At 40.6% G+C, this 23,804-nt stretch overlaps 1 protein-coding gene across 6 annotated transcripts in view; it reads left to right on the top strand.

Moving 5' to 3' along the window:
* Nucleotides 1-23,804, top strand: part of mpp7a (membrane protein, palmitoylated 7a (MAGUK p55 subfamily member 7)) — a 174,276-nt gene that overhangs the window by 71,508 nt on the left and 78,964 nt on the right. For all 6 annotated transcript variants that reach the window (XM_034862844.1, XM_034862841.1, XM_034862845.1 and 3 more), the window contains exons 4-5: nt 10,788-10,865; nt 18,373-18,453. In XM_034862844.1, coding sequence (XP_034718735.1) covers nt 10,788-10,865; nt 18,373-18,453 — 159 coding nt within the window. The remainder of the gene's footprint in view (nt 1-10,787; nt 10,866-18,372; nt 18,454-23,804) is intronic.

Genomic DNA, 23,804 nt, shown 5'->3' with positions numbered 1-23,804 from the left:
GGCTCACCTGGAGCTTTTAAAGGTAGCCTTTACAATTGTTTAATTGGCTGCCTCAGACGTACTTAAATCAATCTGATTCAGTAAGTCAGATGCATTTGTCCTGGCTTTTTGCCCTCAGTCATTCAGAATCCAGCTTCCTACGTCAATAGCTGCTTAATTTCACATGAATGAGTTTCTTGATTGATACATGCCACTTTCCTTGGTGATGTTTCTGTTCTGTGCAAATTAAGAGGCTGAAGCACACACAGAAAACTTGCAGTGGGGATTTTAACTGTCTCTCAAGACAATCTTTGTATATACACAATACGACTGTGTCCTGCACTGTCTTGGCCTCACAGAATACATGGCGTCTATGGAGGTGTGTCAGGGCTTCTCTACTCCCTTTTACAAGGGCCAGAAGGAAATGTATTCCGAATCTAAATGATGTGGCTGTCATGAATGTTGGCCAGCTGGTCTGCTCTGCTCTGGTCTCTCTCCCTCTCTCTCTCCCTCTCTCTCGTCCATTAGATCAACTGCTAGTTCTTAATCAGCTGTCACATTCTCCAGGCCTTTTCCACAACAAATAAGAGACTAGCTCAGGCACCAGACCAAGCTGGATGGGGACTTGGTCAAAGAAAGGTGTTGTTTGTGAAAATTCTTTGCTCAACAGTATGAGATAATAAATGACACACCTTCTCATTCAATGTGTTTCCTTTACTTTCATGACTATTTACATTGTAGATTATCACTGAAGGCATCAAAACTATGATTGAAGACATGTGGAATTAAATGAATTAACAAAAAAGTGTGAAATAACAGAAAATATGTCTTAAACATGTTTCTTCAAAGCAGCCACCCTTTGCTTTTTTGATAGCGCTGCAAACCCTTGGAGTTCTCTCAATCAGCTTCATGAGGTAGTCACCTGAAATGCTTTTCACTTCACAGGTGTGCCTTGTCAGGGTTAATCAGTCGAATTTCATCCCTTATTAACGGAGTTGGGACCATCAGTTAAGTTGTGCAGAAGTCAGGTTGATACACATCCAACAGCCCTATTGGACAACTGTTAGAATTAATATTATGGCATGAAGCAATCAGCTAAGTAAAGAAAAACAAGTGGCCATCATTACTTTAAGAAATTAAGGTCAGTCAGTCGGGAAAATTGCAAAAACTTTTTAATGTGTCCCCAAGTGCAGTCGCAAAAACCATCAAGCACAACAACGAAACTGGCTCACATGAGGACCGCCCCAGGATAGGAAGACCAAGAGTCACCTCTGATGCTGAGGATAAATTAATCTGAGTCACCAGCCTCAGAAATCCCAAATTAACAGCAGCTCAGATTAGAGACCAGACAAAAACCACACAGAGTTCTAGCAGCAGAAACATCTCTAGAACAACTGTTAAGAGGAGACTGCACGGATCAGGCCTTCATGGTCAAAAAGCAGCTAGAAACCACTGCTAAGGAGATGCAACAAGCAGACAAGATTTGTTTGGGCCAAGAAACACAAGGAATGGACATTAGACCAGTGGAAATCTGGGCTTTGGTCTGATGAACCCAAGTTTGAGATCTTTGGTTCCAACCGCCGTGTCTTTGTGCGATGCTAAAAAGGTGACCGGATGGATTCTACATGCCTGGTTCCCCCCATGTAGCATGGAGGAGGAGGTGTGATGGTGTGGGGGTGCTTTGCTTGTGACACTGTTGGGTATTCATTCCAAATTGAAGCCATACTGAACCAGCATGGCTTCCACGGCATCCTGCAGAGGCATGCCATCACATATGGTTTGCGTTTAGTTGGACCATCATTTATTTTTCAACAGGACAATCACCCCAAACACCCCTCCAGGCTGTGTAAGGGCTATTCGACCAACAAGGAGAGTGATGGAGTGATACGCCTCCATAGTCACCGGACCTGAACCCAATCTAGATGGTTTGGGGAGAGCTGGAATGCAGAGTGAAGGCAAAAGGGCCAACAAGTGCTGAGCATCTCTGGGAACTCCTTCAAGACTGTTGAGAAACCATTTCAGGTGACTACCTCTAGAAGCTCAACAAAAGAATGCCAAGAGTGTGCAGTAATCAGAGCAAAGGGTGGCCACATTGAAGAGACTAGAATATAAGACATTTTTTCAGTTATTTCACACTTTTTTGTTAAGTACATAATTCAATATGTATTAATTCATAGTTTTGATGCCTTCAGTGAGAATCTACAATGTAAATATTCATTAAAAAAAATAAAGAAAACGCATAGAATGAAGTGTGTCCAAACCTTGGTATTGTATTTGCCGATTCATCAGTTGACGACCCAGTGTCACCAACACCCTAAATGCACTGTTGTGGCTCAGGAAGCCGGTCCAATTGGCTTAGACAATTAATAATTATGGAAAAGTTCAATAATGTTTCATGGGCTGTGATTTATCACGCACATTTTAAATACTAGGGTTTACTTGTAAGTGTGTGTGTGGTGTTTGAAATAAATTAGTGCTGTCAAACGAGTAAGCCTACTGTAGTGTTCAGTTTCAAACTAACCTTCTCACTTGGAGCAAATAATTTCTCACACAATGTAACACTGTCCAATAAAAGGGTGGAAAAAAAATACTTTGATGGGGGGGATTGGCATCAGCTGTGGGGTATTTCAGACTGGACATGGTGCGATGATAGCTCAGTTCATCCACTCAGAACATAACCTTACTACTCTTTGGCCGCTCGCAAGCCCAGACAAGTGTGTGCAGCGGGCCCGTTGTTTTGTTTCCAGTCTTGCTAGATCGGGTGTGGTGTTTTTTTTAATGTTGTTGCAACGGCGTGTGGAAAAAACTGCAAAGTTTTTGAGGTCCAAAAAAACTTTAATCTCGCGATAAAATGGGTTTGCTTTAACACCGTTAATAACGTGTTTAACGGACATCACTAAAATGAATAAATGCATCACAAACCGGTTTGAAGAAACAGTTTTATTATTTCAACCATTAACATTTATTACACTAGTGTTCAATAACAATCTTAATTTGTATATTATGCGAATTTAGCAGTAACCAAAAACTGTTACAAAGTAATGTCCGCGGCGGCCAGACAGCTCAGTTGGTACAGCAACCGTCCATCAACTCAAATTAATGTAACAATAAGAAGACTTTAGAAGATTTTAGAAATAGAATTTCATTATGTGTGTGAGGAGACAGAGGACAGGGTCTCTCTACATTTATGGTTGAAGAGAATTACTTCAAACAGTGTGTATCTGTGCAACATGCCTCCTCCTGTCAACCACTCATACAGTCTGCTCTTCTTTCAAGCAGTTGCTCAAATATTCAGATGATATCGCCAACGTCTTGTTGCCTGCCAAAGAGAGCAGTCTCTTACATGGCAGTGTTGAGTCTGGTGTAGCCAAGTGTAGCCTTTTTGCAATATGGCCCAGCTTACCATATGCGCCTGCTTGTGATGTCCAGTGGTCTCCAGTAAGTGCAATAAAAGAACCTTTTTGCCAACTGCCTCACTTTTGTAGCATTTTCAGCATCATACTGCATTATCGTAACAATAGTTCCCCTCAAAGGTAGCTTGTATGATCACCTGTGGCGATCTGAATGATGTCTTTAATCCCTCGGTCCTGAACTACTGTATGTTGATGGGCCTGCAGTCTGGGACCCATTAAGTGATTGCACTAGTTTATTACTTTGCTGTAGTTGTTTTGTTGGCATCTAAATAACATCAGCAAAAATGTGTTTCACCCGAAGATGGTATTTCAACTTTTTCGTGCTTGAGTGGAAGAAAAGTTCGTCAATGCAATAAGTGCACAAAACTTTGGTTTTGTCAAAACATCAATCTGGAAGCTTTTCATAACAAAACATGCCGTTCGGCAGAGCGGCCTTTCGGCAGAGCGGCCTTTCAGCAGAGCAGCCATGTCTCCTTTGTCATCATTTGCTCGCGTTACTCATTTACTCAAAAAACAAAGCTCTATTTTTCTACTGCTGCCTTGAGTAAACGTATCATTTCACAGCTGCACATCTGTCGCTGAAACCCTCCCCCCATATCCCTAACTTGGTCTAGTCTACCAGGCCACGATGCCTTGACAAGGTGTTCCGGAGCAGACCAAGAGATCGGACCTGGGTGGATTAAGGGAGGCCTGATACTGGATCATCTCTTGTGGGTAGATATAGAAACTGGAATGGGAGAAAGATTGTCAACTCCAACTGGTCCAGCCTGAAATTTTCTGGGCAGTGGACATTAACCAGAAGCCTTGAGCCTCTTTGCAGGACTCAGAAACAGAAACACTAGCCAGCCCTGTGATCTCCAGACCTCCCTTTCTCCTTCTATCAGTACACCTCTCCATCTTTCAAGCTTTCGCTCACTTGCACGCTCTCTCCCTCTTTCTGTGCCAGACATTGCTTGCTTTAGTGTGTCTGGGTTAGTGTTTGTAAGGCATTTTCTTTCCCTGCTATACCTCCATGTTGACCATCAAGACTTGAGGCAGTCATTGTGTTTCTAACTGTTGCATGCACTCTGCACATGAAGAGAACATAAAGTTCGAGTGTCAGATTTCTTTTTCTGATTCTCAAGGTCTCAAAGGTGTCTGACCCTTAACCTTACAGTGATCCTTCACAGTGGCTAAAGCTCTTGTCTGAGGATTAATGAAGATGGATGTTATGTTTTTGCTCCAATCTATTCTTGTTAGAATTATTTCATAGCAATTCTTTCTCAAGTTTATGTTTTTCTTTCAATTTTTTCTCCTTGTGTATTGCTGTGTGTATTTTAAGCCTGCAGGGTATTTCTTGAAAACACAACTTAGTCTCTCTAACTACTAGTCCTCTCTGGAGACAGGACACACACTGCTTCTTTTGTAGAATGTTTTTTTTCAGCTTTCACTGAAGGTGCACATTCATTCATCTTTTCTCAGCGTCTACTTCAGGGAGCTTTCCTACCTTAGCTTTTAGCATTTTGGTCCTGACTCTTCTACCTTATTTTACATTGAAGTAGCACTACATTTCTCATCTGAGGAGCTTCAGAATCCCAGTCTTTGATTCGGTTGAGTGTACAGGAGTCATACTCTGGTTAGAGCTAAGCCCTACTTGGCTGTAGCACACTGTCTCACAGTTTTTTTATTCCACCAGGCCACTTCTCCCAGTTGCCTGGAGCAATGCTGCCTAACCAATGGGACAGAGAACGTGCTATGCAAAAAGCAGGGTAATGACTTTAAAATGCATTACTGCATCATGGACAGGCTCACTAAGCAGCGGATAAATTCCAAAGTAACTAAGTAAGTCAAGGTGGTGGAGCAACAACTAGCTAACCAGATGTCACTAGGACTGTGGTATGTTTGAGCGCTGAAGACACTGCCAACATCTCTAATTTATTTCATCTGTTTTCTTACAAAAATGATCAGTACAGATGAAGTAAGCGAAGCTGCCTGCCTGGCTTTTCATGGCTTTCTTCTTCAGAAGAACAGACAGAAAAGTCAGAGCACAGGGTGGAGTTGTTGGGACTTCATGAACAGTAGAGAGTAACTGTATAAATATGACGTGGCTATGTAAAATTAAACAGATGAGGATACAAATTTCCGTGAATTGCCCTTGAGTGGCTCTAATTTGATGCCATTAAACATGAAACCCACTGACAGCAGTTTAACTATCTACCATGTAAACAGAGGGGCCTACTTAGGCTTATGTAAGCTGCATGCAACACATTATATGTCCCTTGCCCTATCACCACTCTCATGCAAGGTCCTGCACCTCTCCAGGCCATTACAAAGCCACTTGTATTGCTTGCTTTTTCCAACACCATTTCTCTAACTTCACATCCCATCTGAGGTCCGCAAGTCACAGCTTTCGGCGCTCTACAGCTGAGCTGAGCAACCATTTGCCTCCCTCAGGCCTTCAACAGATTTATCTCCACGACGCACCTAATGCACCATGTTTTATAGCCTGGTAATGTCGGCTTTACACTGGGATTTGAACCTGTAACCTGACCTTGAAACATGGCTGCTCTGTTGGTTGAGACACAGCCTTAATGGGTCATGATTGATCACAGAAGTCTGTGTGAATAAGTCAAGCTGAAATGGCTGTACCTGCTTAAGTCCAACAGTTGAGGTGTAGTTTTGACAGGCAATGAGGGCTGGTGTACATTTGCAAAGTCATTTAACACATAGTTGTGTTTAATTTTTCTGTTTTTTCTCGGGAATTTTTAGGCCTTTATTTTCACAGGACAGATGAAGACATGAAAGGGTAGAGAGGGGGAATGACATGCATCAAAGGGTCTCAGGTTGGAGTTGAACCTGCGGCCGCTGTGTCGAGCAGTAAACCTCTATACACGTGTGCCTACTCAACCAACTAAGCTAACCCGGATAACGTGTTTTATTTTTCTTACCAGAATGTCATGAATGTGCCTTTGGCATGCTGACATTAGTGTATTTGAATTCTGTTGTAAATTACATCATGAACTACTAAATGCCTATAATAAGTTAGTCTTGGGAGTTTCTAGTGGGGCAGCACAAATACTCTAATCGCAATTATGATGTCACTCTTTGCAAGGGCATAACCGCATAAATGGTGCAATTTAAGTGAACAAAAAGGTGTGCTGTGTGCATGACACTCTCTACGCTGTAACACCCTTCGCTTTACCGACAGTTTTAACAGTAAATGAGAAGCTAGGTGTTTACTCTCAAGTCCCTTTACATCGTCTTTCTTTTTTTCTCTCGCTTTTCCCTCACACAGCCGCTACGCTAACTTTGACATCGCTTACAGCCTTTCTTTCTTTTTATTGAATGTATTTTTTAATTATGAGATGCATTTAATTGCATTTTATTTACTTTTTGGATTCCAGTGACACCGACACAAGAAAGCAGTCCTATCCCTCCCTCTCCCTTTACATACAATGTATGAGAAGGAGGGGCTGCATGGTGGGATGTACCATGATCCTGCTTGTAGTCCTAAATTAAGCACAGAGATATTAGCGAAGACACATCCAGGTGCATTCAACGGACACACGCAACACGCTTGCTTCACCACTCGGGCACTGACGTCACTCACTTGCCTACTTGCTCTCACTAATGCCTGATTCTGTGTTGAATCCCTCGTGGCAACGTTCACAAAGATGACCAGTGATCAGTCAGTCTGTTAAGGCAGTAGCACATCTGTTGGTCACGTTAGTATCATGTGGTTAGAGGGTTTCACTAATTATATTACACCCATCTTGAATGTCATCATTTAGAAGGGCATACCAAATATTAATTATTAATGAATTAGTATTTTTTATTTCCTTATTTTAAAAAAGTACATCTTTGTTGATGTATTTCCTTTTTATGCTTGTTTAACTTTGTATGTTCCAGTTGAAATAAATTGTAATCATTTATTTTTTGCTTTTTCCGGGATAATCCGGTAAACTCATGATGTCACGATGGCGCAACTATGATAGTATTGGAATTACCTCACTTGCAATATGACTTTTTCTCCAAATCGTGCAACACTATTATCTGTCCCTAGAAGGGACATATGATGTTATTGTGTCATCTAACAGTATCCACTTTGCTGCCACTGTAGAATGCTGCCTAGTTAAAAATAGAGTGACGAAGATAATGTCTTATGATCCTAAAACATGTGTTTTAATTGCGCACAGCATCTATAGCTGCCCACAAAGATATAAAAAAACTGCTTTTCTCTGCACTTTCTGGCCTACAGGGTGATTCTCTGTCGCAAATTGACACTGCTACGTTGTTGTATATATCTAGTACCCACATGTTTGGATTTGGCCCTACAAATTGGCATAGGGGCTTCTCTGTCACTTTCTCCCCTCCCATTGTGGGACATCCAGCTGGAGGCTCCATGACCAGGGCCCAGCTATTAGTCTGACATGGCCAAGCTCCCATCACCAGGCTGAGGAGAGACTCTGGAGTGGAGATAGTCTCCCCTCTCTGTTATTTGATGGGACCTGACATCAGCCTGTAGGCTGTCAACACATTCTTGTGCAGCTGCTCTTTAATCACACATGGGAGGCGTGTTTTGTGTGTGTGTGTGTGTGTGTGTGTATCTGCATGGGCTGGAGCACAAGCATGTGGCCTAATGTGTATGTATAAGTTATACCATCTCTGGTCCACATATCAGTTTTTGAGTGATGAAGTGTTTTTGTGTGTGTTAATGAGTAAACGTTAACACACGAGTCAGTCCTACTTTCCGTTTTAGTAAGTCTCCAGAGTTACAGCTTTGTCTCCCAACATTTTGCAGTTGCAGTGTTGAGGCTGATAAGGAAACGTTAGGCCAATTTAACGAGACTGTTGAAATGATTTGGAATGCTCACCGGGCCACTAGGGCATATCAAATGCATGGTGGAAAACTGGATTGTTTGTACAGTGGATAAGCAAGCTAAAATACTTGAAAGCACTCTGTTGTGCACAGTCCAGGGAGTCTTGAGTGAAAGAGCTGTGTGTGAGTAGAACATGATGGACTTACTGTGGCAGACTCACTGCAAACGACACGACTTGACTCTGTTACCTCCACTAAAAAAGATGATAATGAGCAAGAGCTAGCTCCATGGTATAACTTCCAAACCTGCAAATTAAATCTAACTAGCAACAACTTTGAAATAAATGGCGTTCCACCGATCTGGACCAGTCTCACTAAGAAAATGTTTAGGTATGCCTTCCGAAAAGCAAGAGCAGGATATTACTTAGTATTAAGAAACTAAGAACAACCTCAAGTTTCTTTTCAGCACTGCAGCCAGGCTGACAGAAAGTCACAGCTCTGCTGAGCCATGTATTTGTAAATTTTTCAGCGGTGACAAGCTTCTATAATAATAAACATCTAACTATTAGAGATAAAATTCATTACCTCTTGCCCTCAACCTGTACTGATTCAACTTCAAATGCAGTACCTATAAATAGCTATAAGACCTGACTTATATTTAGACTCGTTTTCTCCAACGGACCTTGAAACTAAATAAATTTAAAGATGTCTTCATCCAAGCCGTCTACCTCTCTCTAAGACTCCATCCCAATACTTCTTTACAAACTATGATCAATATGTCATTTAATAACAGCTTTGGTACAGCAGTCATTTAAAGTAGCTGTAATAAAACCTCTTCCTATAAAAACACTCTTAATCCAGGGGTTTGGGCTAATTTTAGACCTAAATCTAATCTTCCCTTTCTTTAAGATCCTGGAGAAGGCAGTCTCTAATCAATCTTGGGTCTTTTTACATAGAAATAGTTTACTTGATGATTTTTAGTCAGGCTTTAGAGTACAACGCAGAGACAGCACTGCTGAAAATTACAAATTACCTTCTAATTTCTTTAGACAAAGGACTTGTCTCTGTATTTGTCTCATTGGATCGTATGGCAGCATTCAACACTATTGGCCATCACATCCTAACGCAAAGGCTGGAACAGCTAATTGGCATTAAAGAAACTGCACTAAGCTGATTCCTATTTATCCGATTGATCTCAGTTTGTTCATGTTAACGATGAATCTTTCATGCACGCTAAAGTTAGTCATGGTGTTCAACAAGGCACTATGCTTGGACCAATTATACTTCACCTTATATATGCTTCCTCTGGGCAATAATATTAGGAAACATTCCATTAACTTTCGCTGTTATGCAGATGATACCCAATTATTTCCATTGATCAAGCCAGAAGAAACCAATCCGTTAGTTATACTTCAATCTTGCATTAAGAACATCAAAACATGAATGACTTACAATTTCATGATGTTAAGCTAAGACAATATGAAGATATTGTACTTGGCCCCAAACTTCACAAAATCTTATTATCTGATGACATAGCTACTCTGGATAGTATTGTCGTGGCCTCCAGCACCATGGTAAACAATCTCAGAATAATCTTTGATCAGGATATATCCTTTACCACCTACATAAAAGAAACACCATGGACTGCATTTTTCACCTGCGTAAAGTAAAATTTTAAATTTTCAAAAAGATGCAAAACACTTTTGCAGTTGTTCCAGATAGCTCCAGCTCGTGTACTGACAAGAACAAGGACGGCACTGCACCGGGTCCCAGATTGCAGAGTTACTTGTGGTTCTTAGGGTCTCCAGAGTAGAATGGGAGCCAGAGCCTTCAGCTACCAAGCTCCTCTCCTGTAGAACCAGCTCCCAGTTTGGGTTTTGAGACAGGAACCATCTCCACATTTAAGAGTAGGCTTAGAAACTCAACTCTTTGATAAAGCTTATAGTAAGGGCCAACTCAGGTTTGCCCTCTTGTCTTCCCGTCACAATTGAAAATCAATTTGTATTGATGTTTTTAACTTTTTCTTACGTTTTTTTTCAATGTTTGTCACCTTTTTTTTAAACATTTTCAACACTACGTAACACTAACTTTAACTAATTAACTTTAGTTTTACAGTTATTTTTGGAATTTATGGTCAGTTAACCTCATTATAGGAAATTATACCTAATGTTTGAGTTTGAAAAGCAGAAATTAGGAACTATTTAGACTATAATTAAAAGAATGTATGTTGATAGATAATCACAGACTGGAATATGTTAACTTCTACCCAATACTTTTTCAGAAGCACTACACTTGAATATGACACCCGAAATTAATGAAAGTTGTACTTGCCAGAGAGTGTTCTGTGGAATTAATCATGTTATTTTGGGTTATTACAATTGGGTAGTTAAAAAGAGCATTGATATAGGAAAATAACACGAGGGTTCAATTGATGGAAGCTGTACACGTTTTCATACATTTGTGCTTGTAGCAGTGCACATGGGTTGTTGCGTGTGCACTTTGCTCACACGTGTGTGTTTGCTTAGAGAGGCATCGCCGTGGCATCTCTCTCCCCTTTTTCTCTCTCTCCCACTGATGAACACAATTTGTCCTTTCAGATCCATGAACAGCTGCAGCACTACGAAAAGAGCAAGCCCGTCCCTGTCCTTGACAGCGCTGCAGCTTTAGCCCATGAAGTAAGTTCTTTTTTTTGAAAGGAAGATTTCCATTTATTTGTTTGCACAAACTGATGGGTGACAAATGAAATGAAAAAAACAACATAGAGTGTCTTAAGCTGTTTTCACACATGAACTCATATGAACATTGTCCGAGGGATACGGTCCCGGCATAATCCAGAGTTGTCCTTTCACACATGTAGCACATAACAGGGGATTGTCTGTTTCAGATGCATTGTCACCTACTGGAAATACTTTGTTTGATTTAGGCGAGGGGTGACGCTGGGCAAAGCAGGCCGCAGACTGGACTGCGTCACAGAGTTGTTTGTAATTTGGTCAATAAGTGTGTTGCAACGGAACATTGGCAGGATAAAACCTTACATTTGGTGCGTGGTTTATTTCCCCTTTTGCTATCCGTATGTTACCGTTTTCAAAAGTCCCTTTACTAAGATAAAAAAACACCTCCAAGATACACACTTAAAATGGCAAGTTTTGCCGAATATTTGGATTGTGCAATAGGCAGACCTGCTTGGTTCTTTCGGTAAATGTTTGTAAAGATTTACAAAGAATATGTTTATGGCATTTACTATCTAACAATTATGTGGTAGCATGTTTACCCATTGTTTATGGAAAAAGACAATAGATGGAGAGCCCTCCTGCGATCCTGACAGATGGTGACTGTGAAGGCCACAGCGTAAAATCCCTTGCTGTAATATCATCTTCATATTCATCAAACTATTCTGTGAGTGCTTGTGTCCTGCATGGAGGACTCTTCATTTGATGTGTGCTCTACTCATTTATCTTGTTTTTTTTCCCTTTAATTTGTCACCCACCTACACATAAATTGTCTTTTCTGTCTTGCATGGCCTGTCTTGTTGTGTTTAAAAACCAAGCAAACATGGTTTGCTTATGCTAAAATCCAGAGAGACTCAGTGTTGAATGTTGAAACCGTTGAATGTGGTGCAGATTGAACTCGCAAATTTAGATCACAACTGCCTAATGCCTCTTTATCGCATTTTTCTGGACTCAGTCACTGTTGCAATAACACTAGACTGTCCCTCCTATACATCCACCACCATTCTGCCGCCCACTCATTGCCCAAGCATCTAGCCATATACCACAAAATTGAAAATCCAGTTCTTCACCGATAATTTTCCTAGGGCAAAAAACTGGATGGAAAGGCAACTTATCCAGAGGAAAGCTGAAGATGGATGGGCCTGCATGAAAGCAGCCGGCAAACTACAGATGATTGTGGCGTTGCATCATATAAACAGGAGTCGGGGGAAGAGAGAACAGATTAAATATTCACATTCAGAGGGAACACTCATGCCCTGCAGTCCCTCTTCATTTGTTAACCTGTTAATGAGAAGTCATCACACAGACAATAATAGTACTAACAGCACTACTGATGATGAGTTTTTTCCGTTGGCCCTGCACCTCTCGTCAAGTTGTGAAAGATATTTGTTCTGATTTATTGATTAAACATCCATTGTCCATTTGTTACAGTATTGTTAATCTGCAATATTTATTGAAAGCCACGTGTGCATACAAGCATGCAACTGCCCCGCTCACATCCACTTTTGCACAAACCCACACCTGTGTAAACCAAAGAACCAGCCTGGCATGGTGAACGGAGAGGAGGAAAAGCCCTTTTACTGGTGTGTGGTTTTGTTTGAAATCCCCTGCTCTGTTTATTGTAATCAAAGGGCCTCTGACTATTCCACCCCTTCTGAAGAGCCCACAGCCATACATCATCCTAATTAGTACCGAGTCAATGGAAAGACGAAAGAAAGAGGGGCTGAAGTTTGTACAGTTGGTTGAGGTAAAGACCAAGGAGGAGAGAGTCCACGGTGTCCTAAGACTGTCACAAAAGAAAAAGTCTTGTGGTCTTAGGTGGTTTTTCTGACCTTACACGTCACAAGTGTCATTGGAGTAGCCATAACGTTCCATCCTGGAAGGTTCACACATAACCACCCAGGACTCTTAACCGAACCAGGGTTTCCTGATTGGAATCTGCAAGCACAATATTCTCAAATAGACATTTTATTGCTATTGCTATTTAAAGGACACTGCTGACCAGATAACACCAGAACAAGAATTCCACCAAATTCATGCGGCCAACAGAGTGTGAAGGATCACTTATGTTTTTCTTTCCTAAGTCTGTGTGCTGCGTCCCTAGGTTCAGGCAAAAGGCCATAGACTGTTCAAGACACCCCTGACTATCAGCCTCCATCTTCCCTCCCCATTACAGATTTGGTTTCTCATTCTTTTTGTCAAATTATAGACTTTCAAATTTATGCTTCCTGCTAAATGCCCTGTAAAACGTCTCCTCGGGATTATCAGGTATCGGAATAAATCCCAGAGATGGTGTATCAAAGCATCTCGTAGCACACCACAATCCCGAGTACCCCTTCCTTGGCTAGTCAAAAAAAGAAAATCTCCCAACTCTGAGCGTTGCAGTGGATTTTTGATGCGGATTGTTTTTCCCCCGTGTCACTGTTCCAAATGAATGCTATTGAAGTGGTGGTTGAGGACTAAAGTGCAATGGGAGAGATCTACAGTTAAATGAAATTCATTTCGGGCTTGGGTTTCGGGTAATGGACGCTTAATTTATTGCCTAACATAAAATGACACTTCAACCCCCATCTGCCCCCGGCCGCACTGTCTAGCACACACAGCAGGTGACTGCCACTGCTCAAACAAACGAGCGCCGCCTGAAACATGATCGATACTGGGCTCAGGAAAATAAGTACTGTATTACATAAATATAAAGATATGTCAGTGTTTGACTGCACATGCGTTTATGGATGTGCTTACACGTTTATCACTGCTCACAATTTCCCTCCAGCCCTCATTAAGACTGAAATTGACGCACTCTTGCCTCATTGTGGAATGTGAAAAACCCCAACTTTAATCCAAAGGGGCAAATCCGCCTCCCACGTGAACCAGCTCGATATATGTTCCAGTCTGCCGATCCAATCAGTCTCCATCAATCCTGTCGAAAATCTACAAACACCACTTCAACAGTAAGCCAGCCCCTTGTTCCAGATCACTGTCCATTGCTTAAACTGAGACTGTATGTCCCTGTGGCTGACACGTATCCTTCTCCCATAAATAACTTGTTTTCCTTTTCTGGCCAACTTCCCAACATCTATATTCTCAACAAAATACCTGCTGTTACTTGGAAGGACCACTGGGTGCCATCAGAGGGCACTGGTCTGCAGTCCATACCTACAATTAGTAATGGGAAAGAGGCAGACACAGAGAGAAATAGAGAGAGGGTTGGATTCATTAATATCTTAATTATGGTTCCACAAGCCTTTGGTAGGTCCAATTTCTTGAACATTTGAATGTAAATTAGACCCATGATCATCAGAACATGTCACAGTTACTGTTTGATAGGTATTTCATTTTAGACTTTAAAGATTATACACAAAAATGTGTTTAATCTTAAGGGCCAACAATGATAACTAAAAACATTGTGTGTGTGGAGGGGGGGGGGGGGGGCAACATTGATGTAACAACTGGTAACATTACTCTTGTACTTGCAAAATTGTGAAGGGGACAATAGAGGCTTATCTTGTTTTTTACCAGTGTTTTTTAACCCACTTTCAATACAATTCTTCTTCCTGACATTCTTTATCTACTTTTCTCTTAAAGTGACAACTTTATACTTTATACTTTATAGCCGTTTTGATAAACAGGCTCCACATTATTGGATGTAATTATCAGCTGTAACTCCTTTATCTGAACAATGATAATGATTTTGTTTTCTGATTTTTCTAGAGGACAATATGTTGTCCCCGTCTTATGCATTAAGGTCTATTATCCATGACATAGACTTATGATAGTCTTACCCAAAACGGCATGCAACATTCAACTTCACTGATTGAACTTAAGATTCCTTTTGCAGCTTTTGTTTTCTTAATGTTTTGCTTTATTTTCTTCTTATCTGTCACATTTTTGTCCTCACATTCAAAAGAGAAGTTTTTAGCTTTCTATACATAATTGTTGAGTCTAGTGTTGAAAAATCTCAAGCTGTAAATAAACATGGCCACAAGTTATTAGCATTGGTTAAAATATAATATGTTAAAATGGCATTGGCATCTTAATAGTTCCACCAACTTTATGTATGTATTTTAAATATGACCCCATTGAAAAGACATTTAAAATGAAGTCACTTTAATGAACAGGTATTTCTTCGGAAACTTTTGATTATGTGCATGAGAGAACTTCATCCATTCATCCATTTCCTTTATAATTTCATTTTTCTAAGAGTGTGAAAACCAGTACTTAGACCGTGACACTTTACACACTTTTTTTTTAGGAAAACATCTTTGTGCATGACTGTTTAAAACCTATTTAAATAAATACAGCTTGTCAACCAATGTATTATTGATCACAATAAAACATATAAAATAGTAAATGAAACCAAAGTGCATTTTAGCCATCAAATGAAACGGGTGGCCGAGATCAGATTTTTCTAGTAGTAGTTTTACTATGTTTAAATAACATCACATTGAAACAAGGTGAGCTTGATATATTAGCCGTTCAGGGTCAAGGGAGAGCTATACACCAACATGCTGGGATCAAACTTATCTAAACACTGCAGTGCCTGCCATGACATTTAACAAATGAAATAAACAAAGTCTCAAAGGAGACCAGCATCATTTTTTTTGCCCCCTCCCTCATTCTCTGTGACGGTCTGAGGATGGAAAATGATGACTCTAACATGGAAGCATGAAGGTAGAGAGCAGAGGGTGTTGTCAAACATGGCCCATCTGTCCTCCATGCTGAGTTATGGGGCAAGGTGCTTTAATAGGACATTATGAGAGACTGGAAATTTACAGGTCTATGTCTTTCTTTGTCTCCCTCCCTTGCTGTAAACAGCTTGACGATGTGATGATAAATGTCGGTGTATCAGAGCAGGAGATTTTCCCTCTCTAAAGACCCTGACCCTGACTCCCCTTTAGCGCTAACTTTCTCTCCTCCTCCTCCTCTCTTCTAATTCGATCATGTGTGCTATCTCTTTGTTTTGTGTCTTTAGCTCTACAATACCACATTTGGGTTTTTCAGAATCTAATATTCTGGTAAAAAAGTGAAGTAATGCAGGTTTGACTAGGTTAAGCTAGAGTAATCTTGACCACTTTGACTATTCATTAGCATGGTCGCTCTCCCTGGTGGGGGGGGGGGGGAGGTCAAAGCTAATGCAAATAATGAAATTACCCCCCCCCCCCAGCCAAAAGCACATGTTCCTATCTTTGGGTGTAGTGACATAGCGTCCTCCCTAACCCTCGTCTAACCCCTGGGCCCCTGCCTTTACCTCTGCCTCACCTCTGTTCCCTCATTCCTGCACCCCAGGTGTCGTTAGTCAAACAAACTGTAGGTTTTCCCAACCTCTGTCATCGTCTGCCTTGAGAAGAACACTGCATTTGGAGAGATTTTCCAGTTCAGCTTATCTGTTAGGTGATGACAACAGAGGCACCAAAATGATCTATATGTCCCTTCATGCTTTTTTTTTTTGCTACACTGCTTCATGCATACACACTTTGACCACACACTTTGACCCTACACACTTTGTGCTGAAGTGTTAATGGCATGTAGTGGTTTCCTGCTAGAAGTAAAACTGACATTTTTGTTGTAATGTTTGTCTTTTTTATTAACAAGTGAATGTTTTAGTCAAAGTTTTATTAAAGGAAATCTGTCCAGTGACCAGTCACGCATCCATTATCCATTGTGAGGGGATTTGTAACCATAAAAGTTGTGCTTGCTGGAATAGTCATCTGATTGGCAGTTCGCTTATCTCCTGTTCAACTGTTTTATAAAATTATAATAAACTTTATTTGGGTAGCGCCTTTCATACAAGAAATGCAGGACAGGCTTTACAATAAGGGAAAATGGACAGAATGAACAGAATGCCAAAAATGATAAGTACAAATAAGATGAGATACAATACAAAGAATGCATAACATAATATAAAAATGGGTTTAAAATAAAACCCACAGAAAAATTACAGCAAGGGATTTTATTTGTTTATGTAACGAAAAATCACAAATATGTTCTCTGAATAATTTCTGGACAAAATATGTCAGCCTCTATACTTTGACTGCCAATTTTGATTTTTTTTTTTTAAACGTATTTTCTGTCAGTTTTAGATGTCATACAAAAAAAACATGGGTCAAGCTCATTTTTATTTACTAATGATTTTTTTCATTGTTGATTAGTCTAAAAAAAATGTTTTACTTGAATAATCATTATACTATGAAATGTACAAGAAAAAATGCTAAAGCTCACTGATGTCATCATATTGTTTTTTTAGTCTGAGCAACATCCAAAACGTATTCAATTTTATGTGATGTATTTATGGCAATTTGCTTGAAAATACACAGTAACCATCTGTACATGCATGCTCACACACCATACATACAAGAGAAGAAGCATGACAGTTCATGTGTGTGTGATTTTCTCTATCACTGTCAGCTGTCCCCTCACATCCCAGCCTGTGATCTCCACTGGTCCTCTTTGTGTAGTCAACATTAGCTCCTGATCCCAGCTCAGTACAAGCATGTCTTTGTGTGCGACGGGTCGTCTCTCCTCTCCACACTTGCACCACATCAAGGATGAGCATCCATAAATCAAAGCGCAGACGGAGAAGCGTGGCCTGGGCTTGAGAAGCAGAGTCACTCGTCTCAGAGTCTTAGCAGCCATTTATCATGAAAGTCCAGCACGGCCCCACTGCTCAGGGACTACCCACATTGTTTCCAAGAGGAATGGGTTTATTTTAATTAAAAAATAATCCTACTGAATAGTAGATTTAACAAAGAGAAAAATGGCAACACGTGAGAATTCTAGTCCTTTTGTCAAGAATTAACCTTGCCTCCTATTAAGATGCACCTAATTTAGGGTGGACCCAATACCTTAATGAGAAAATACTTTTTTTTTAAAAACTCCTGAAACAAAACCGGTTTACCACAACCTATAACCTCCTTTAGCTTAGCCACAGTCATCCTGTAAAGTTTCCTTGAGTTTCATGAAAGGCGCTATCTGTTGTACACTGTATTGTAAAGTCTGAGGGGGTCTGTGTTCTTGTGTTGTATCTGTATGTGGCTTGATTGCTTTGTCAGAAAAAAGAAAGAAACAAGATGCTGCTAATAAAGCACAATATCACATGTCCTGTCCAATTGGTCCCCGTTGGTTGGGGCTGTCTGAAAGTACAAACATAGCCAGTACCCTTAAATGAACCCTTAGGTGAACCCAAGTGAGGGTTAACTCACTGGTTCACACTCTCTTACTGGGTAAAATAGTTTCCGTTAGATGTATCTCTGTAAGTAATATAATTAGTTTTTACCTCAAGTCACTAGTTAAAATAAGGCTTGGAAAAACAAGACAATAATCTTCAAAAATAATGACCTCTACAGACGACAGTGGGATTTTTAATTTCTTATCTGCATATTTAATAGCCTTCCATGATTGATCTTATATATTTTAAATGCATTTGTGTGAACAATCTTTGTATTCTCCTTTTTAGTTGTCTGAGGAGCTGGAAGGGAAATCAGCCAACGGAGAAATCAAAGAGCTTCTCAAACTCCTGGCCAAACCCCATGTGAAGGTGAGTTTGGCACGTATTCGTCATTACAATCTATGTTCATTTTATATTCTGCATTCTTTATTAAGAAACTACAAGCACATATCCTCTTCGCGGAGGACAACAGTATTGTCTTCAAAAGCAATATTTCAAAGCAGTATTGTGTTCTGGCTGTCACACACTGAATACTTGACTCGTATTCCCGCTAATGTCATCACACACTGTGCATCACTGTTTATTCAGCACTGGCATTAAATTGATGGAATTGTCATGGTGACAAAAAACAATATGGTGCTCTGATCTGGGACATGCTTTTTCTTTTCTTTTTGGCTGTGGTCTCCGGCGTCGTTAGCCAGACACAGACAGCTACAAAATGAATTTACACGTTCTTTTTTGCATATGCATAACTGGCCATCCATCAGGCCGTGCAGGTGTCTCGGCGAGACAGAGCTGCCTTTGCAGAAGGAGAGCTGGACGGGCTCCTTTTTTAAAGCAATTTTCATGCTTGTATGGGCTCTGCCAGAAATAACAGCTCAATATAAAGTCTTCTACCCATACCACACACACACACACACACACACACACACACACACACACACACACACACACACACACACACACACACACACACACACACACACCAGTTACGTACAGTAGGCAAACGTTGTGGCTAGCAATTGTTATAGATAACGTTAGCAGTTGGCTAATTAGTAAAGTGTTCCAAGCGCTCCAAAAAGGTCAGACAAGTCAGATTAACATGTGAATTTTTAAATGCTAAAATATGCTAGTGATACTTTAAAGAAAACAATACGGTTATATACATATTAGTCCCGCTTTGCCGGACCTTCCTCCACAGCGCTGCGGAGGAGGGTCTGGCTAGTCCACGCAGCATTCCGGGATGGGAGAAAAACGTCCCCTGGGTTATTGGCATTTTTTTAAACCAATCACAATCTTCATGGGCAGCGCTTAGCTCCGCACGGAGCCACTGCAAAATAACTTTCGAGAAGAAATTGTTTTGATGGAACATGTATGTTTAAAAGTAGTTTTAATTATGCAACAGAAAACTCTGATTGGACAGATAGTCTAGCTAGCTGTCTGGATTTACCCTGCAGAGGTCTGAAGAACAGTTAACCATAGTCCTCATAAATCCACCAGAGTTTAAAATTCAAACACAAAGAAAGCGGGAGGAAATGGACATTGGCAAAAAGACATGCATCCGGTGGAATTTCCTGGGACAACAGAGCAATCCTGTGGATATGGACTATATACAGGACATATGAAAAGACTGACCGGTGCAGTAGATGTACAGCCACACAAAGTAAGGCATTACAATGGGGTCTTAAATGAGTTCACCACGTTCCACCAGCAATAAACACACAGAATCCCACATAGAGACATGACGGCGATTACACACTCAAACACACACTTACACAGCCACTATCCCAAAGACAAACGGTCGCAATCTATCACAGCCTTGCTCTCCTACTTTGCTACTTAGGGACGTTATGATCTCCTTTGTCTCTGTCAAGCCTGAAGTGAAATGCGCCGGCAAATGATCCCTGCACTCGCCATGAAGCATGCCTGTGTCAGAGATCCTGCGTTTATTATTTTAATTGCGCATACAGCGAAGGTATTTGGCATGGCAAGGGTCAATCCATCAAAAGGCAGCGCTCGTGAAGGCATCGATCAGAAACCTCAGCAACTTCCACTGATGAGATGAGCAGAGGTGAGGTGAGGCAGGAGATTGGTCTGGGGGCCAGGTACACACACACACACACACACACACACACACACACACACACACACACACACACACACACACACACACACACACACACACATAGACCAATACATTATCATGCCCTCTCATGTATGTTATAGACATGGATCTAGGATAGCCCTTGATAGATGCTTTGGTGTTTGCAACATAATTACTGTAAGTTAATATTATACATTTTAGGAAGTATCATCAGTCTAAATCATTAACTATGGTGTTAATGATATGTTAATGATATGGATTCTGATATCTTTAGATCAGTTTGGGGGGACATTTATATGTAGAATTAAATCGAATAAGACTAAAAGTATTGGCAGGTGGACTTTAATCTATGGCGTGCCTGCACTTATTCCTCCTCTAAGTAAACAGGAGCTATGACCACGGCAACAGCCAAGGCCAATTCTTTAGCCCGGAGTCGATCTTAAAGCCCTTGCCCCAACCCCAGCTGACCATCCAGTAATTTACAACCACCTGAAAATCTTGCTGACCTTTAGTGCTTTAACTTCTCCCCTTTGCTGTAGTGAAACTAAACCTGCTTTTATTATTTATTAATTAGATCAGATACTATAATTAGAAAGTAGATTTCCCCCAATTACCAAATAAAATGATTTTGTCATGTGTGGGAAGTTTTCTCCATTAACAAGAACTGAATTGAACCCTATAGGATTGATTGATTTATTAATCCCAGGGGAAATTTCTAGTTATTTATACATTAAAGAAATGTGGTACTTGTATGTACCTCTGTACAGAATCTCCTCTCCAACTTTCTTTCTTTACTCTAAGAGCTTTACCAATATTTACTTGTTGTCACTCTTTGTCTATTTATATTAATAATAATAATATATTTTATTTATAACGCACTTTTCATTCCAAGGAATCTCAAAGTGCTACACAGGAGAATAAAAACAATAAAAACAATCAGCACAAAAATGCCTTTCTGAATAAAAAAGTCTTCAGTTCAGCTTTGAAAGTGTCCAGGTTCTGTACTGCTCTCAGGTCAATGTGGAGCTGGTTCCAGAGCCGTGGTGCAGCTGAACAAATAGCTCGGTCACCCATAGTACAAAGCCTTGTGGTGGGGACCTGAAGAAGCAATTGTCCTGTTGATCTGAGGGTGCGAGGGGAGGGTTTCAAGGTGATGAGTTCTTGTAGATATGGTGGTGCATGTCCAGTGATACGTTTTTGTGTAAGCATGAGGATTTTGTAGTCGATCCGGAATGAAAAAGGGAGCCAGTGCAATGAGTATAGAATGGGAGTTATGTGATCATATTTTTGGTCTCTCATTAGGACTCTGGCAGCGCTATTCTGACTGTATTCTTGCCTTCTCTGTTGCTCTGTTCTCCCACCACCTCCACATGCTGCTCAGCCGACCTGCGATCCAGTGTAATAAGAGGTCAGCCAAACTATTCCACACCAAACAATGGAAAATATTCAGCTACTGCTTCCTTTGCTGCCGGCCGAGAGCACTGTCAGAAGCAACTGAGTCCAAGGGAGGCGATCCATAGGGATCACTGAACTAGAATCATGGCTTTGAGATGCCACAAAAATAGTACCGTAATGGGAATGTGTTTATCAAAACATCTAAGAAAGCGTTGTCCTTTTTTGCATTAAAGTATTTATTTATTATTATTATTATTATTATTATTATTTGAAATAAAACTGAAGGACAACACCCCTCTGCATCACTATATTGTTTGTGATTATATCAACTGCAATGTGTTTCAACACATGCTTAATGTTTCAAGCCCTTAATATATGAAAAGTAATAGTCCCATACGAAATGGAACTTCCCTTTAACATTGTTACTCCTGACATTCAAATATTGGTAGGATGCAGTCTCCGTCATCAGTTGAGTCCAATCTGTGAGCCCCGGTGTGTATGTGCTCTTCCAATTCCTCAGTATCAGCCTTGGTGCAGTGATGAGGCCTGTGGTTATTAGCGCATACTGTCCTTTGTTGACTCCTTGTGGCAAAAGTGTGCTCTCTCAGGAGACAGAACAGTGGAGATTCCGGTAACCTTTGTCCCAACCAATCTTCCAGTTTCCTTAATACTGCTTCCCAGAGAAGTAATACCACAGGACATTTCCAAAAGGCATGCAAAAATGTTCCATTTTCTCCCTTACACTTCCAACACCTTTTGTCTTCTACTAAGTCCATTCTGAAAAGCTTCATAGGAGTATAGTAGGATCTATGTATGATTATGTAAAGAGTAAATTTGCCTAGAATATCCCTAGTGACCCCGCCAACCTCAGAAGGTATATGACACCATTTCTCCTTATCTATTTCACATTCTAAATCTCTTTGTCATATAAATCTAAGATTCTCAGTGCTCACACTTTGAAATTTCATTATATTCTTGTCAAATGTGCAAGCACTATGCATTGTCCTTGGCAAATCAAAAAGCTTTTGCAATTTATTAGATTCCTCAATACTTACAGTATGTTAAGTGGGAACACACTTGACTCACTGATCCTTAGTTGTACATACCCTTCCCTCCAAAAGAAATAGATCCACTAGCTCATGTTATGACTTAAAAATTGCATCCTGATATAGATCCCAATCACACATATACCGTTCCTCTGCCAAATTCCAACAAAACAAGTGTTTACCTCTCGCGATATGTGAATATCCCATATGAAAGAATACCCCTGCTTGCATTGGGATTTCCCCATCTACCTATGCACTTCAGACCACACCCATTGAGAAGGCTTCAGAATGGGATTTTTTTTTTTCCTCTACCTTTAATCTTTATCTGAGAGCGAACCTGTATGGGTCTGGGGGGAGCCACCACAGCCATTTCTATCTTTATCCAATCCGGTTGAGCCCAATGCCTCACCAATTTGGCCAATTCGAAACCTAAGTTATAAACTTCTAAATTTAGAAAGGCCAAGCCCCCCTTTTCCCTATTAGTACATCGTTTTTTAATAATAATCCTTGGCTTTTCTCCATTCCACACCTGCATCTTTTTCTGACGGTATGCAAGTTACCACAAGTGTGTCGGTTTTAGATTGAAAGCATCATGCAAGGTGTTGTCAAGTTCAGCGATTGACATCTGCTTGTGTTCTGCTCTACCTCTCAACTTCATGACCTCTACTCTTGCATGTTGGTTCAAGTTTTGAGCGCCTGGGCCTTAAACGCTGCTGCTGGAATGCTCGGGCAACATTATATTAGTTCCAGCACCTTGGTTTGGAGGGAGGGCTTTGACTATAACATGCTGGGGTATGGAGGCTCTTGACGTTTTCCTGACATTGTGTCTCAAACCGTAGGCTGCATGTGGGCTTCAGGAATAAAGTATTAAAACTTTGCTCTGTTTCTGTCTCCATCTGTCCTCCAGGGCACTTGATACCATACCAGCCAACCCCAGTGTAAATCACAGGGCCGGGGGTGTAAAACACAAGCAGATGGCTGCAGCCTTTGAATGGCGTCTCTGTGTGATAGTAACTGTATCACTCTTAATTATGGGTGAAATGATCCATTCCTGGGATGGAGATATAAATCATGCTCTTTAAAACTCCCCTCTCTCTTTTTCTTCCTTGCCTCAAACTTTCTCTTTTACAATTTTCACATGTAAAAACAACTTTAACCCATATTAGCCCCCCCCC

The sequence above is a fragment of the Etheostoma cragini genome, chromosome 22, assembly GCF_013103735.1.
Source record: "Etheostoma cragini isolate CJK2018 chromosome 22, CSU_Ecrag_1.0, whole genome shotgun sequence".
Taxonomy (NCBI): Eukaryota; Metazoa; Chordata; class Actinopteri; order Perciformes; family Percidae; genus Etheostoma; species Etheostoma cragini.
Note: the sequence above shows the minus strand (reverse complement) of the source record. Positions and strands in the feature narration are given on the sequence as shown.